The following is a 14,974-nucleotide window of genomic DNA, read 5'->3' on the forward strand; positions in this document are numbered from 1 at the left end:
CTGTTGAAGCTTTTAGCAAGTGTGTCAGTGGAGAAAAGTTCCGATCAGTTTCTGGGAGGGATTCCATTACTTTTCTGCCAGAAAATAGCAGCGTTGACTGAAAACTTATTTCTCCTTTATTATGTCACGAGCAGTTCCTGCTGTATAGAAAAGGCCCATGTCACCTCAAGAGTACCCTGCTTGCTGTGCCAATTAAGATGAAAGGCCCCAAAACGTTGCTCTGTGAGAGGCTTTAAGAGGACTTAAACTTGTTCATGTATTCTGAGCTAGAAAAGCAGGATAGATACTGAAGCGATGTTCTCAAGGGGTTGGAACAACAGAAAACCCTTCCCTGGCAACTCTTGAAAATCAGAGAACTTTAAAGGCAAAAAAAAAATTTTGATCAAGACTTAATCAATATAAAACATTCCCTGAAGCATTAACTTAGCCCATTCAACTTAACAAACTCCAAGTCTGTTAGATTTTAAATTTCTCAAAAATCTCCTCAAAAAAGAGGATGGAACTGGGAGAAGAAAGAGAAAATGACCCAAAAGAACCAACAGAGCTACCACTGGAGGTTCCAGTGCTGTTCAGCTGACAGAAATTCCAAGAGGAGGTAGTGTCAAGAGATGTGGTGGCCACACATCCCGAGGTAAATAGCCTTTGGCTTTCCTGGGGCCTTGCCCCACATGGGGCTCCCACTCTCCTGGCCATTTAGGAGCTGGGTTAGGGGCTCCAGACACAGGTGTGGAGCATTGTCTCCGGTGTGCCAGGGATCAGCGGCCACAGCTGGGCTGGGATGCGGGCCTGGGGGTGTGGGGCGTGCAGAGTAGGGCATCGCCTCAGCAGAGCAAGGCTTGATCTGCCCCTTTCCCCACCTACAAGCGCCTGAAAGGTTTTGAGGCAGCAATGTCCTCTAGTGTCTCACAACAAGGTTTCCAGGTTTCTGTGCTTCTTGGCTGTCAGGACTCCAGAGATTTGCGGAGGGATATTAAGAAACTTTCACTTTTACTCCTTCTAAAAGAGGCAGCGTGAGGGTTGTTTTTCCTTTCTAAGGCCTTCCCTCCTTTCTTTGTCCTCTTCTTGAGATAGTCCTTGTCAAGCCAGTCCCCTCTCCCCTTCTCCATGACAATGGAGGGGGACAATGGAAAAAAACAATCTATGAGAATCTGAGATTGTTAGAGTCACAATGTAGTGAGGAGAAAAACAAAAAAGCAGTACACAAGAAGAAGAAGAAAATTGTGCAAAAGAGGTAATGGCTTAACCAAGCAAGGTGAAGTGTCACATGGGGCCCCTGGAGCAAAGAGAGGATGGCCAGGGCTTCCAGAATGGTTCTGATGGTAGATTGGAGCTGCTGGTGCTGCCTGGAGCAGCTCTGGAGCTGCAGTGGCAGCTTGCTGCTCCCTCTCTGTGGCAGTGGTGGTGGCAGTGTCGATGGTGATTGATGGGTGTCTCTCTCTCCCTGCGGAGCTCTGTTTGGCACTGCTGCTGCCATCAGTCTGCCACGCTGGGCTTGTGTGTGGGAATGGGATCTGCCGCTTCGCTGCCTCTTCCTGCCACCCTGCTGGGCTGCGCTTGGCTTGGCTGGACTCCCTTTGGGCTTGGCTGAACTCACTTGGTATCAGTGTCACCACTCTGGGTTGCCTTGTTCTGCTGGAGCAGAAAAGCAGTCCCACATGCCACCCTGGCCCTGGTGGTTTCAGCTGTGTGTCAGAGCTGTCACTTCAGTGCCACCCATCTGAGCCCCGTGTCCTAAAATTTACCGTTGAAGGACAAAAGTGGGGGGAAAACGTGGTGGTGCTGCGTTGGTGCCAGGGCCTCTCCGCTAGAGTGAGTCAGAGAGAAGGATCCTCCTTGCATTTTGTGCCATGGCATTTCCCTGCTGAAACCACACCCATGGCTGTGGTGCAAAATGCTTTGAATAAATAGTGCTGAAAGATGCATGGCCTTGCCTCTGTACTGAAGCCCTCTGGTCCTTTCCTGGGTAGTTGGCCAGTGGCTTTCCTGAGAAACGGCCCTGGCGACTTTGATGCTCAGAGAGACTGCTTGATCCAGCTGCTCACAAAAGCACCTTAATTGTACTAGCAAAACAACAAACTAAACAGTGTGCACAGTACAAAGAACAGAGCAGAAAAAGCCGGCGTCTAGGGTCTGCAGCAATACTTATACATTCCCAGAAGAGGAGGGGTACAGGTGGGCTTTGAAGAATGGATCCAACAAGAAGGAATGGTTTGAAATTTTACAAGTAATGCAGTAATAATTATCCAATGGTATTGCAGAGAAATCAGAACTTTCTAGTAATAATTTGAATAATTGAACAAGAGGATCATGGGTGGGTGTCCTGACTCACCCTAAATACAAGGCTTTTCGTATTGCCTCAAGTGGAAGTCTCCTGAATTTTTCAAACCGGCTTCAACACTTCAACCTGGGAGAGACCTCTAAATGTAATTGAAGTAGTGCTTCTCCTGCTTTCTAGAACTAAGGAAGGTCCAGCTGGAAGAAGCCTTCTGGGTTTTGCTCAGAAGCAATAATGGCCAAAGAGCAGTAATGTGGTTCCTCACATCCTGGTCCCTTCTCAGTGCTCATCTTCTCAGTGTGGGCTAGAGGGGCTTAGTGTGATTTTAATTTTAGATGCCTTGAGCAAGAGATATGGACTGGGAGGGCTTTTTGTGTTGCTTTGTAGCAGAGGAGAACTCTGCCGGGTATTTTTGGCACTCTCTTTAGAGAAGGTGTGGTTCCGTGCATGAACTCACAAAGCAGCCCAGGGCACTGCTATTGTGATGTCAGCGGCCGCATGGCAGCGTTGTCAGGCAGAGTTGCTGTGCCGAGGCCCGGAAGGGCTCAGTGTGCAGAGCAGCTCTGTGCACGCTCACTGCAGGGGAACCTGCTCATCGACGAGGTCTCTGCCAGCACGACTCTGAGTATTTTTCTTTTCTTTTCTTCCTACAGGTCTTGTCTGGTGCAGACTAGACCGGCGCCGCTCAAGCCATGGAGGGAGCGTGTGCTGCAGCTTTCACGGCCTTTACTGTGGCTTATTCCGGGTACTTTTTCACCCACCTGGCACGTAAGTAGACGTTTTTGTTCAGTGCAGCATATGGAAACCCAAATGCCACAAAGAGGCCTTCAGCTGGATAATGCCCCTGCGCCGAGCTCCAGCTAAGAAGGGGGTGTCTCTCGCCAGTGGGGCGTGGGCAGCATTTGTAATGTAGCCTGCAGGGGTTCCGCTCCTGCCGTGCCATAGCCTGTGGCAATGGAGTCTGGAGTCTCCTCAGTTTGGTGGCTCCAGCAAGACAGCTTCCAGGATGGGAAGACTGGGAGAGCTTGGCAGGAGTCCTTGTAAAAGCTGTGCACTGCTCTCCAGGACTGAGGGAAAGTCCCTCAGTTCAAGTCTTCTTGTCTGCATTCCCTCATGCCAGCATGTGCCTGTGGAACTTGACGCTTCCTGCACGCTAAAAGAGCCGTTTGTTCTGCGATGAAATTACGGAACGCGCTTGGAAAAGGCCTCTGAGCTAGACATTTTAGAGGAGTTCTTGTATGCTCCCAGACACAGGAGCTGTTCCGCTGCTGTGTCACCATAGAACAGCCACCATGGCTCAGGGGGACAGGGGTGAAGCCTCCCTGGGGAAAGGTTTTCAGTAAGCTCATGGCAATTGCTGCATGCAATGTCTTGAGAAAATTGAAGTAGAGGAAAGAGAGGAGCTGTAGCTGCTGCAGGCCGGGGTGGGGCAGAAGCAATGACTGTTAGAGAACAAGTTGGAGATTTTCTCAGTCTCGAGTTTCTGTAGGTTGAGTGGCCAAAGAGGACAAAAGGTAGACACCAGGCAGTATTTTGTGCTGCTGTTGTCTTGCTGGCTGTGTGCCACAAGGGATGCTGCTGGAGTGATGCAGTGAAAGCAGAATGCTCTGTCTTTGGCTTGACTTTTTGGCGGGCTTGGCCAGCACAGGCAGTTTTCTTACAGCATCTGGTTCTTTTTCCCTTGTGTGTTGCAGGTCACATCAGCCTTGCCTGGAGAGAATCCGGTCTTTGGGTGAGTGGCAAAGGAGCCTCTGGCGCTGGTAGCATTTGACACTTGTGGAGCAAGCCGTGAGCTGGGCCTGTTGCAGTCCAGTGCCAGCCTGACTGGATGAATGAAAGTACAGTCCAGGCCCTTTGCAGCCTAGGCAGCAGCAGGGGCTGGAGAAGCCCAGGAGGTTTTCTCCAGTTCCTTTCCAGAGCTTTTAAGCAGCTGAAAGTGGGGCTGCTGGGTGCTTTAAGCCATGATGGAATTTCTCCTGTACAAGGGAGTGCAGTCCCATCAAATTGGCCCGTTTTACTTGAGTTTGAGCACCTTAGAATCCCCTTTCTCTGCAGATGCTTTCTCCTTAGTGCATCTGGCTCTGGAGCTGAATCTAAAGAAGGTTACGTGTCCCTGACAGTGCTGTCTGTCTGCAGAGCCCAAAAGGAACCTCGGAGCCTCCTGTGGCTGCGTGTCTTCCTGAAGAAGAGGCCAAAGGGGAGGAAGATGCCCAGCAAAGTGCCCCTGCAGGGCCTGAGCATCCAGCATCAGTAAGTGGCAGCTCAGGGTATTCCTGTGGCTGGAGCAAAGCATAGCTGCAAGTTTCTGATCAGACAGCACCTCCCGTGCCTGGCTGAAGATGCTGAGGGCTGGAATCTTTCCTGCCCTTCCCCCAGGCTGTGAGGCCTGGAAAAGGGGCGTGGAACTTGGATGTTCAGGCATCACCTTCCTACTGTTCTGAAAGGGGCTGTGATTTTTTCTTAGCAAGAGAAAAGAGGTAGCATTAGGATGTCTTTGGATGCTCCTGGGGTACAAGTGAGGCCCTTGGTGCCCAGTGGCTGTGCAGGCTCCCAGTCCCCGGTGAAGAGAGCAGTGCAAAGGTGCAGTTCAGAAGCTTGCAGGATATTTGGAGACACTGTCCCCAGGAGGGACCTGGCCTTGCACAGAGAGCAGCTGTCAGTAGCTAAAGGATCAGCTGAGATGCAGCGGGGCCTGTGGCTGAATATAGGTTAGGTTGTGAATGACAGGTTCTTTCCTGTCCCTCATGCTGCTGTGTGTCCACAGAGCAGAAGGGCAGCGTCAGCACCTGCTCTGGCTGCCTGTGTACCCGAGGAAGAGGCTAAAGAGGAGGAAGGTGCCGATGAACCTGCCCCTGCTGTCAGCCCAGGGCCAGAGCAAAGATCATCAGTAAGTGCCTGCTTTGGTTAGCAGTGTCTGTGGTGTCATTTTGTGCGTGGTGTAAAAGCAGCCTTTGGATTCTGGGCCTCGAGCTGGAGAAGCGGGCTGCCAAAGCTGAGAGGTGAAGAGCCCTGGATGAGGCCAGCAGCATCTTCCTAGGGGCTTGCATTTGAAATGGGATGGGAGGGGCATCTCTGCCAGGCACATTTGTGACCCTCATTCATTTCTTGTCCCAGAGCTCCACCTCCTCTGTCCTGGCACCTGCAGGAGCTGCAGCAGAGGCCTCTGAAGGAGCCTCCAGTCCCCAAGCTGGCAAGTCAAGCGGGAGCAGCTCGTGCATCTGGAGCACGAGTAGCTCCTCTGGCAGCAGAGAGCAGCTGGGAGAGAGGACAGAGGACAAGTGCCTGGCCATGCTGAGTAGGTCCTTTGTGATCCTTGTCTGCTGGAGCAGTGCCCTGTGTGTGCGTGTGTCGGCATGAGCTGTGCCAGCTCCTGTTCCTCCTCAGCTGAGTGCCAGGTGCTGAGGCCTCCACACAGGACCTGTTGTTGTGCTTTGAGGTGGTGAGGGGTCACCGGGCTGTTGCTCCTGCCTCTGAGAGCAGCTCAGCCTGGCTAGGCTTTGCCTGAGCTTCCCTGGAGGCAAAAGGCAAACCAGAGATTGTTTCTGGCTGAGCAGGAGGCCGTGACCCAGCCAGTGAGTCTCAGGCCTCAAGGAGCTCCTGTGGGGCACGGCCAAGGTCATCTTCAGAACTCAGCCTGTCCTAAAGGCTGAGGCACCTCATTCCTAAGGCCCATCACAGTAGGCTGGAACATGAGCTTCTGCTCCTGAAAGGCAGAAGGCCATTGTTTAGGCAAAATTGTCCTGCTTAAAGCTGGAGATTGCGCTTCTGCTGGAAGCACTTTGCAATATTCTTGCTGTGCTGCAAAGGGCAGCTGTTGAGAACAATGATGCCAGGAGCCAAGATGCCTTTGATGTTTGCAAGGATTCAAGGTTTGGCTGAATGTCACAGAGTGTTGGTTGCCAAGAACAGCAAGGTTTTATTTTTCCTGCTGCCCTTAATGTTTCCAGACAACAATCACTTCTCTTGGTTACAGGTTCCTGATCCCCGTCTCCTCTGACTGTTTCTGCATGTGCTTAGGTTTTAGTTTAGCCTTTTAGTTTGGTGCAGGCCATCTGTGCTGCAGGGCTGCTTGTCTTGCTGCTGTTGTTTTTGAGGTGGTGGTGGTGCGGTGGTGTTGTTGTTTCCCGACTGCCCGAGTTGAAAGGGCCCAGTGTGGCAGAGAGTGGGGCTGCCTTTCTGATCTGCTGCAGGGTGGGATCTCTTTTGAAGTGAGCATCTTTCCTTGGGATTTTTACAGAGATGCTGGTGAGCGAGGGAGATCCTGAGGCTGTATACACAGAACTGGAAACTATTGGCAAAGGGTGAGTGCAGCCACAGCTCCTTCTCCAAAGGGAGGGCCTGTGCCTTTTGCTGGTGTCACATCTGCCCAGAGCGACGTCAGGCAAGCTCCAAAGCTGTTCAGACACTGCGTTAAGATGATGCCTGATGATCTCTCAGTACGGGTCAGCATTTATAGCTGTGGTTCGAAGGCATGGCAAAGACACCTGGATGCTGGCAGTGTCTTTTCCGCGGCAAAGAGCAGCACCTGGCAGATCTCCTGCCCCTCAAGTGTGTTGCACCTGTTTGCCGCTTTTCCCAGGAGAAATCGTTTTTGCATGTCTCAAAAGAACACAGACTGCGTGGGCATGAAAAGAGGAGAAACTTTGTTGCCTCAAAGGTCAAGTTAGCAGCTGACAGCTGTCAGGGAACAGCTCTCGGTAACATTTCTTTCCAGTAGTTTGCTGAAAACAGGGTTCAGTGGTCAGGATGGCCACCGCCTAATCTACAAGGCAAAAGCCGAAATGAAAGAAGCAGCTGTCTTTTGTAGCTGAGGTGGCAAAAGACAAAGCTTCAGGGCAATGCCCAGTGCCAATGCACTCCAGAGGAAAAGGCATCATCTGGCTGATGGCAGACCCCTGGTGGATCCTGTCGGGTTTAGGCCTTTCCTGCAAAGAATCCACCAAGCTGTTCCCTTTGAAAGCCGGCTCTGCTGCCTGGAAATGGGACTGATTTGCAACATGTCCTCAGTGAGAAGTCAAATGTACAAGAAAAGTCTGCAGAAAAGTCGAGTCCTCCCTGTGTCTGATGCATTGAAGAGAAGCAGCTGCCAAATGCTCTGGACCCAGAACGCAGCTGTCCAGGGATCCTGTGTTTTGAGGACTTCTCCATTTGTGTGTGCAGCAGTGGAAGCCTTTGCCTGCTCTGGCTGTTGCTGGACACTAATTTGCTTGCAAGCTGAAGAAGGACTCTGTGTCTAGAGGCTTTCCTCCATGGCTGTTACATGGCTTCAGGCTTCTCAGGAGGCCTGAGTGGTGGTGCTTGAGTTTGGCAGACAGACTCCAAGGAGAGGTGGGAGAAGGCCCAACCAGCAAGTTCCTGGAAAAAACCCACACATGTACAGATACAGAAAGAGAAAAGGGGGAAAAGATCAAGACGAGAATCGGTCCTGTTCCATTTACTGTTTGCCCAGGGGCTTTTTTCCCATTGGACTGCAGTGTCTTGCCCTTGCAGGGAATAAAGGACTTCTTCTTTCTCTGCTGCTGTTTTGTTTCTAGGGGTTTTGGCCTGGTGTGCATGGCAGTGGAGACTGCCACAGGAGAAGAGGTAAGCGTCAAGCAGCGCCGCAGCTTCTGCAGCTCTCGAGTGCCCTCCCCTCCGCTGTGAGCTGTGGCTGAGCTTTGGGTGGCCAGTAGAGCTTTGCTGCAAAGGGAAATGAAGTGCAGAGCAGTGTCCGCCTGCCAAATGCAGTGGGGACAGATTTTGTCCTCCTCAGCTGCCCCAGGGAATGCAAGGAGGCCAGGCGGTATCTGTCAGAGGAGGACACGCTGCCTGGGTCTTAGTGCCCAGCTGGTGTCTCAGAGCATGGCACTGCTCTTTGGGGCTGCAGGGTTGCTGAGTTCTCATTTCTGGCTGTCAGCAAGTACATGGGAATGGTGCTGGTCGTTCTGTAGGCACCTGCAGTGCTGCCCTTGGAAGTGTGCTCAGAGAGAGTGGTCTGCAAGGAGTCTCTCAAGGGCCTAAGCCCTGCTCGGAGCCTGGTGTATACGCCTGGGAGATCAAGGCAGGAGTTATGTCTTTTTGCAGTCAGGCAGTAATTGCAAATGTCAGTGGTGTGAAGGAAAATATTTTAGCGGAGCAAAATAAAAATTCCTGAAGTGAGGAAGTGCTAGGATTGTCCTTTTTGGAGGCATTTTTTTCTGTGAAGTATGGAGGGGTGTATTTCTTAAAGGGAAGAAGCCTCAGGATGTTTTTAGGACAGCATTTTTTCTGTCGTGTCTGTAAGAGTTGGCTTTGTTGTTATGCAATAGAGAATGCCAGTGGTTGCTGGAGGAATGACCAAACACCCTAGAAGTGCCAAAGGTTTCCCAGCAGTTTTGTTCCATTTTTACCAGCACAAAATGGCTTCCTGCTTGCAAGAGGTGTGTGAATGAGCATGGGGATGATAAAGTAATACCTTGGGGGCAGACTGGCCCTGGGCAGAGTGAGGGTTGTTAGAGCTTGGAGGTGGAGAGCTTAGAGCGTGTTTCTCCCAGGTTTCCAAGGCAAAGGATATGTGGCTCCGTGTCTTGGGAAGTGCCCAAGCAGGCGCTCTGATGTCCTGTCACAAGGCAGCTTGGCCCAGCCCAGCACTATCATCCCATAATCCCTGTCTCCATGTTGCCTTTGTGGTCCTGTGCCACATACTTCTTTGGTTCATGGCTTTCTATGTCGTTTTAGGTGGCCATAAAGAAAATTAGTCTCTTGCAAGAGAGCGGCAGCGAACTGTGCCTGAATGAAATCCAGGTCATGCGTGGCAATAAGCATGCCAACCTTGTCAACTATGTAGACAGGTGAGTGGTTCTGCTGTTCTGCCGCGAGAGGTCATTCACATCCTGCAAGCCAGAGGTTCAACCACTCCTTTGGTGGCTGGCAGAGGATGGAGCTGTTCATTCCTGTTTCTGGGCTGATCTACAGCGTCTTGGGAGGAGATTGCATTGGGGCTGTGTTAATCTTTCCTGGCATACCGAGTTTGAAGGGCGCCTTCAAAGGCCAGACTTGGCTCTATCTTACCGAGCCAACAGCCTCAAAGTTCCTGTGCTCTCTCCCCATGGTTTTGTTTGGTTTGGGGCTTGATTTTTTTCCCCCATGCATCTGAAGTGCTGACAAAGCACTGTAGATTGTATTTCCCTTGGCCTGTTGCGTTGGTGTGGATACCAAGCAGTCTTTTAGACTGCCCAGAGTTCAAGGCCTGTAGAGCATAGTGAATGACTCCTCACTTCCTCCTGTCTTCCTCTGAGAGAGACACAGAAACAAGAATGCATCAGGTGGTGGGAGTGCACTGCACATTCATCTCCAGGCTGTTGTTTCCTCCTTTCAGCTACCTGCTGGACAAGGAACTCTGGCTGGTGATGGAATACATGGACGGAGGTTCCTTACACGATGTCATCAGGGAGACTCGTCTGGCAGAAGGAGAGATAGCAGCTGTCTCTCGGGAGGTAAGGGACGGTGCTTGTGCTTCCCATGGCTTGCTCGCGATGGTCCTTCCAAACGGGTGATGAGGAGAGGAGAGATTTCATCTCCTGAGCCTCCTTGCTGCCTTTCTCTTATGACTGGCAGTAGCAAGAGCACCTGAAGTGCCTGCCAGTGTCCCTGCCCTTCTTCTAGTGTGTTTGTGTTTGCCTCTCTAAACACTTGCCTGGAGCCTGTGTGAGCTGCATTCCTGCATCCCTGAAGGGCAAAAGTGCTGGTGGTGCAATGTCAAACAAGTGGCAAAGACAAAGAGATACTTGCAGGACTCTCAGAGAGCTGAGCCTCAAAGGAGAGCCTTGCACCCAAAGTGGTGCTTGCAAAAGCATCCACTGTTGCCTGGCTGGAGAGAGCACAGCCACTGCAGCAGTGCTCTGTCAGTCTGTGGTTGCAGGGCACTGGCCAGAGGAACAATTGCCCTTTCTCTTTCAGAAGCAAACGCACCCTCACTTAGAAAGGCACTGCTGTCCTTGTGTTGGAGCAGCAAGCTCTTGCCCTTGCCAGCAGCCTGTCCTGCCATGGCTCAGCATGGCCCAGGAATGTGGCAGTGTTGCAGATGTGCCACTTCCCTGCTTGTGGGATGAAATCCACTTAGGCTGGTGTTTCTCTTTCCTCTCTCAGTGCCTGCAAGGCCTGGATTTCCTTCACTCCAAGCAAGTGATCCACCGGGACGTCAAAAGCCGCAACATTCTCCTGAGTCTGGACGGATCTGTCAAGTTGGGTGGGTGTTGCTGAGCAGGCTCTGCCGTGGCAGGCTGTGGTGTGGGGCTGCCTTTGGGTGACTGCCGGTTCCCTTGCAGCGCAGGCTGCCCTGCTGCAAGCGCAGAGCACAGCCACAAGGCGCAGGGAGGTGTTGCTGGGAACAAGGGCTCAGGAGTGCCTTTGGCTTGTGGATGTGTCCCTTCCCAAGCAAGGCACTCACAGTCTAATAGCTTCAGGGCACTAAAAGCCACTGTCTGAAACTGGGGGCTTTTGCTAAGTGGCCAAATCTGCATTTCTTTTGCTGCAGGCCCAAGGAACGGCAGCATGGCCCCTTTATGGCAGCTGGGTTCCACGCTGCCTTCTTGGACATGGGTACAGTGGGGACTCCTTTTGTTTGCTTTCCTCACTCACGCTGCCTCCTTTTTTCTCCTCAGCTGATTTTGGCCTTGCTGCTGAGCTCACCGCTGAGCAGAACAAACGGAGATCAGCTGTCGGGACCACTTACTGGATGGCGCCTGAAATCTTCACCAGGAAGCTCTATGGCCCCAAAGTGGACATCTGGTCCTTTGGCATTGTGGCCATCGAGATGGTGGAAGGGGCGCCTCCTTACTGGAATGAAACCTCCCGCACGGTGCGCTGCAACTGCTCTCAGATTCTGCTGTCACCCAAACAAAATCTGCTCCCATTCCTCTGCCTGGCAAGCTTGCTAACACCTGGAAATGAGAGGTTCCAGGCCGCATAGTGTCTCGTGCTCCTTGTCCAGGTCATCCCCTCTGCCAATTCAGTGCAGGAGCAGCACAAAGAATCGTGATGCCTTTTGCTTGACGGAAGCTTTGCCTAAGGGAGCAGTGAGCCGTGCTGAGCTGCATTGTATGGAATAATCCTTGGAAACAGTAGAGTTAGACCAAAGTTCATCCTCCAAATAGCGTGTAGAGCTGCTGTCAGTTCTCAGAGAAGCCAAGTGTGCTTTTGCTGATGGAGTTGCTCTTAATTGCATCAGCCAGTGAAATCAGGGGTGAAGGCAAGAGCCTTTGCATATTGGACTGGCTAGGGCTGCTTTGGGTCCTCTCAGCAGGGGTTGGAAATGTATCTCCCAGGATCTAGCAGGGAGTGAAGTGCCACTGGAGAGTGGAGGCTGTCCAGTGGGGTGTGTGTGAGCAGTTTGGGGTGCGAAGGAGACAGGTAGAGTGTGGCATTTCCTTCTTCTCTAGGTTCAAGAGCTGATCAGCAGCGGGGGCAGGCCGAAGCTGCAGAAGCCCAGGCAACAGTCGGCGTGGTTGCGAGACTTTCTGCACTGCTGCCTGGAGAGGGACGAGGACAGGCGCTGGTCTGCCCAGGAACTGCTGCAGGTAAAAGGCAAAGCGGCTGCAGGCTGCGCCAGCTGCCCGCTGCCAGGGGCTCCTCATCTGCTCAAGTCCAAGGCGTCTGATGGGCCCCGCTCCTAAGTATCTCCAGTCTGGGGGCTTGCAGAGGAAAACAAAGGAGAATCCTGGCCTAGGATGCCTTGGAGGGAGCCTTTCAAGGTCACCTAGACCAAATCTCCTCATCTGGAGTCATGGATTTGTGGGATTGGGAGCCATGTTTGCCTCATGTAGCAAGGTCCTGGATGTGGAGACAGAGGTGCCCAGAATGCCCTCCTTTCTGCTTTCTGTATCTTTCTGGTAGCCAGAGAAAGCCTGTTTCAGCCTGTGAGGAAAGGTCAAGTTCATGTTTTCTTTTTCTCTTTGGGCAGCATCCGTTCGTAACATCAGCCAAGCCAACCTCTGACCTGACGCCTCTCATCATGGCCACGCAGCAGTTTATGGCCGACAGGAGATACTAGCCCTGGAAGAGGCCATTGTTGTAGTTTGTAGTTTGTAGTCTGTAGTTTATAGCTCGTAGTTTGTAGTTTGTAGTCTGTATTTTGTAGTTTGTAGTTTGTAGTTTATAGCTCGTAGTTTGTAGTTTCAAGATTACAGATCATAGGTTGTAGTGTGTTGAGACTGGTAGTCAAAATAAATACTGTCATAAATAAAACCTTGACTGTGCAGAAAGCTTCCCTTTGTTCTCAGCCTCTGAATAAGCTCTAAATTTGCTTCTGAATGGGCAGGTGTTTCTTTGATGTGGGAAGACCCATGGATGGGGTTTGTGGCAGGGTTTGGAAGCCTGTTAGAAGGTCTTCTTCCTTCACTGCCTCCAGGCCATAAGCTCTTGTAGAGACACAGGCTTGCAGCTGTGACTAGAGGAGCAGAGTAGGGCAAAGTGGAGCAGAGCAGTGGTGTCACTGCTGGGGATGCTGCCGTGGCTGTGGGCGGAGGGGGAGGGAGCCGGGCTTCTCCACGGGCTCAGGCGCAGGTGAGTGTCCAGCGGGAAGGCAAGTTCTGCCACGGGAACTAAGGCCAACATGAGGGAGTGAAAACTTGTGCAGCTGGGATCTGCCTGAGCCACTGTGGAGGCCTGTGGGCCTGCTAGGAGACTTCCTGGGGCTGTGGCCTGGAAGAATTTCCCCTAGACTTTAACCTCTCCCATGGATTTCTGTTTATCGTTTCAAGATACGTTCGATACAGTGATTCTTGAAAATCATTTACTTTGCGATGTTTGGCGGTAACTGATGGTCTAATTGACAACCATCTAAATTTAAATTGTAGTTGCAGAATATTCAACAGACTTCCTTTCCCAGTTTTTGTGGTTTGCCCCCACTTCCCTGAACCCACAATCCCTGAGAAGGACAGGCCGGGAGATGGAACCTGCTCAAGAGCACCGGCGAGCCACCAGCCATCTGCCATCTCCCCTCCTTTTCTGTCTCCTTGCCAGGATGGCACCGGCCATGGTGCCCTGGATTCTACCCTAACCCACTTTCTGAGAGCCCTCAATCCTGCCCCTGCTTTCCTCTTGTATTAGCAGTCCGCCATTTTTGTTGTAATACATGTTTCAGGGATCAAACCTCCAGGAAAAGCTGACAATAAAACAGCTGGAGGACCGACTCTGTTGCCCCCACAAGGAGTCCTGTGCCCTGCCCCACCAGAAGGTCCCCCCCCACTCTAGTCCCCCATGAAACCTTTTCTTTTGACTTGTGCATTTGTGAAGGGCACCAGGGAATGGTGCCACTACAAGTCCTTTTGATTTTGTGTTCTCTTTTGTTTTGTGGCTAAGTGAGGGGGAATGAAGTGGTGGGAAGCCGCCCAGCACTCAGGCCCTGAGAAGCGAGGGGGAATGAAAATTGTATTGACATATTGCTTGGTTGTGCTCTGCAATATGAACCCACCTGTTTATTTTAATTCTCAAGTTTAGGTAAAGTCTATTAAATATTGTATTGGTTTTAGTTAAGAGAAGATTATTATTTTTACTATGATTGTTATACTTTGAATTTTAAATAAAACAAAAAAAATGGGCAGTTGTGGGGGTATGTCCCGGAGGGCACGGGCCAAGAACTGACCACACAGCCACACATCAGACAATCAACCACCAACACCAAGCCTCAGGAGAAGAGAAGCCACAACGGGTGACAGCCAGACAGCTTATGGTGAGCTTATCATGGAGAGCAGAGGACTCGAGGGCTGACTGGGAGTGGCCATGCAGATCAACAGCCTGCCTGGACCCATCAGGGCAGAGGGAAAACAGGTGATGGCTTTGGGATGGGCGCCCAAATCTGCCGACACTATTCCCCAGTGCACCATCCACCACCAGGAGAAGACTTGCTTAATTTTTTCCGTATTTTATCCAATCACTCTTTTTTGTTTTCTTTTTGCTACCTTCAACTTCTGTACATAGTCCTCTCATTCCTTTGATGTTTCTACCTCTTCCTTTCTTTGCACCTTCCCCTCCCTGATTGTCCGCTAAGCTATTTACAGAGGGCTTTTTTCACCCACCTGGTACCTGACGTGCCAACACCAAAATAATTCTCATTCTTTTGCCCCTAACTGCCTTCTCTTTGGGCCACTGTCCCAGCTGGCAAAGCTTCAGTCTTTCACATGTGTTTTTTGAGCAGTAGGTGGGTAAGGGCTGGCAAAGCGACTTTCTAAGGCCTACAGAGCAATGCTCTGCAAGCCAGACCTGTTCTCTTTCAGGCAAGGCTTCTTTGAAAGGACTTGAGAATTCCCATCATGGAACTCAGGTAGTGTTGACAGAGCACTAGACTGTGAAAGGGTTTGAAAGGGAATAGGAAGCTCAGCTTGCAAATGAGACACAAGAAGCTTTCTCCCCACCAGAATTTTGGCATCCCAATAGCAGTGCTCCATGCTGGCCAGCTGTCCCCAGGACATCCCCCATTTGCACACCCCTCCTGCTGGCAATGGACTCACTTTGGCTGTCATGTGGGCCAGAGAAGGGAACAGGCACCCAGAGAGGGATCCTCTCACTGTGTTTCAAAAAATGACAGCACAGCAGCCTTTCTCAGGAAAGTCATCTGAAATGACTTCATAGTCGTAACAGGCTGGATTGCCTCGGGGTGGGGGATCAAAGACATCACAAAACTCAAGAGGCTCCAACCTCCTCAGCATATCATTTCACTCAAGGTACTGGGTTCAGACCAAA

The 14,974-nt window shown here is 51.4% G+C and overlaps 1 protein-coding gene across 1 annotated transcript; it reads left to right on the top strand.

The window, feature by feature from the left end:
- The first annotated feature begins 2,967 nt into the window (after positions 1 to 2,967).
- On the top strand, positions 2,968 to 12,284 carry LOC131096217 (serine/threonine-protein kinase PAK 3-like). Its single transcript, XM_058044532.1, has 13 exons — positions 2,968 to 3,043; positions 3,970 to 4,007; positions 4,412 to 4,525; positions 5,040 to 5,162; positions 5,390 to 5,570; positions 6,513 to 6,576; positions 7,810 to 7,858; positions 8,972 to 9,084; positions 9,612 to 9,729; positions 10,382 to 10,481; positions 10,897 to 11,093; positions 11,674 to 11,811; positions 12,195 to 12,284. Exons 1-13 carry the CDS (start codon positions 2,968 to 2,970, stop codon positions 12,282 to 12,284), a joined length of 1,401 nt encoding a protein of 466 aa, XP_057900515.1.
- Positions 12,285 to 14,974: the final 2,690 nt, after the last annotated feature.

Source organism: Melospiza georgiana, chromosome Z (genome assembly GCF_028018845.1).
Source record: "Melospiza georgiana isolate bMelGeo1 chromosome Z, bMelGeo1.pri, whole genome shotgun sequence".
NCBI lineage: Eukaryota > Metazoa > Chordata > Aves > Passeriformes > Passerellidae > Melospiza > Melospiza georgiana.

What these genes read in the sequence shown, in the direction of transcription:
- LOC131096217 (XM_058044532.1), top strand. Translation starts at nt 2,968, where the DNA reads ATGGAGGGAGCGTGTGCTGCAGCTTTCACGGCCTTTACTGTGGCTTAT. An exon ending in GGCCTGAGCATCCAGCATCA is followed by an intron (nt 4,526 to 5,039) that starts GTAAGTGGCAGC and finishes GTGTGTCCACAG; the next exon opens with AGCAGAAGGGCAGCGTCAGC. An exon ending in TAGCAGCTGTCTCTCGGGAG is followed by an intron (nt 9,730 to 10,381) that starts GTAAGGGACGGT and finishes TTCCTCTCTCAG; the next exon opens with TGCCTGCAAGGCCTGGATTT.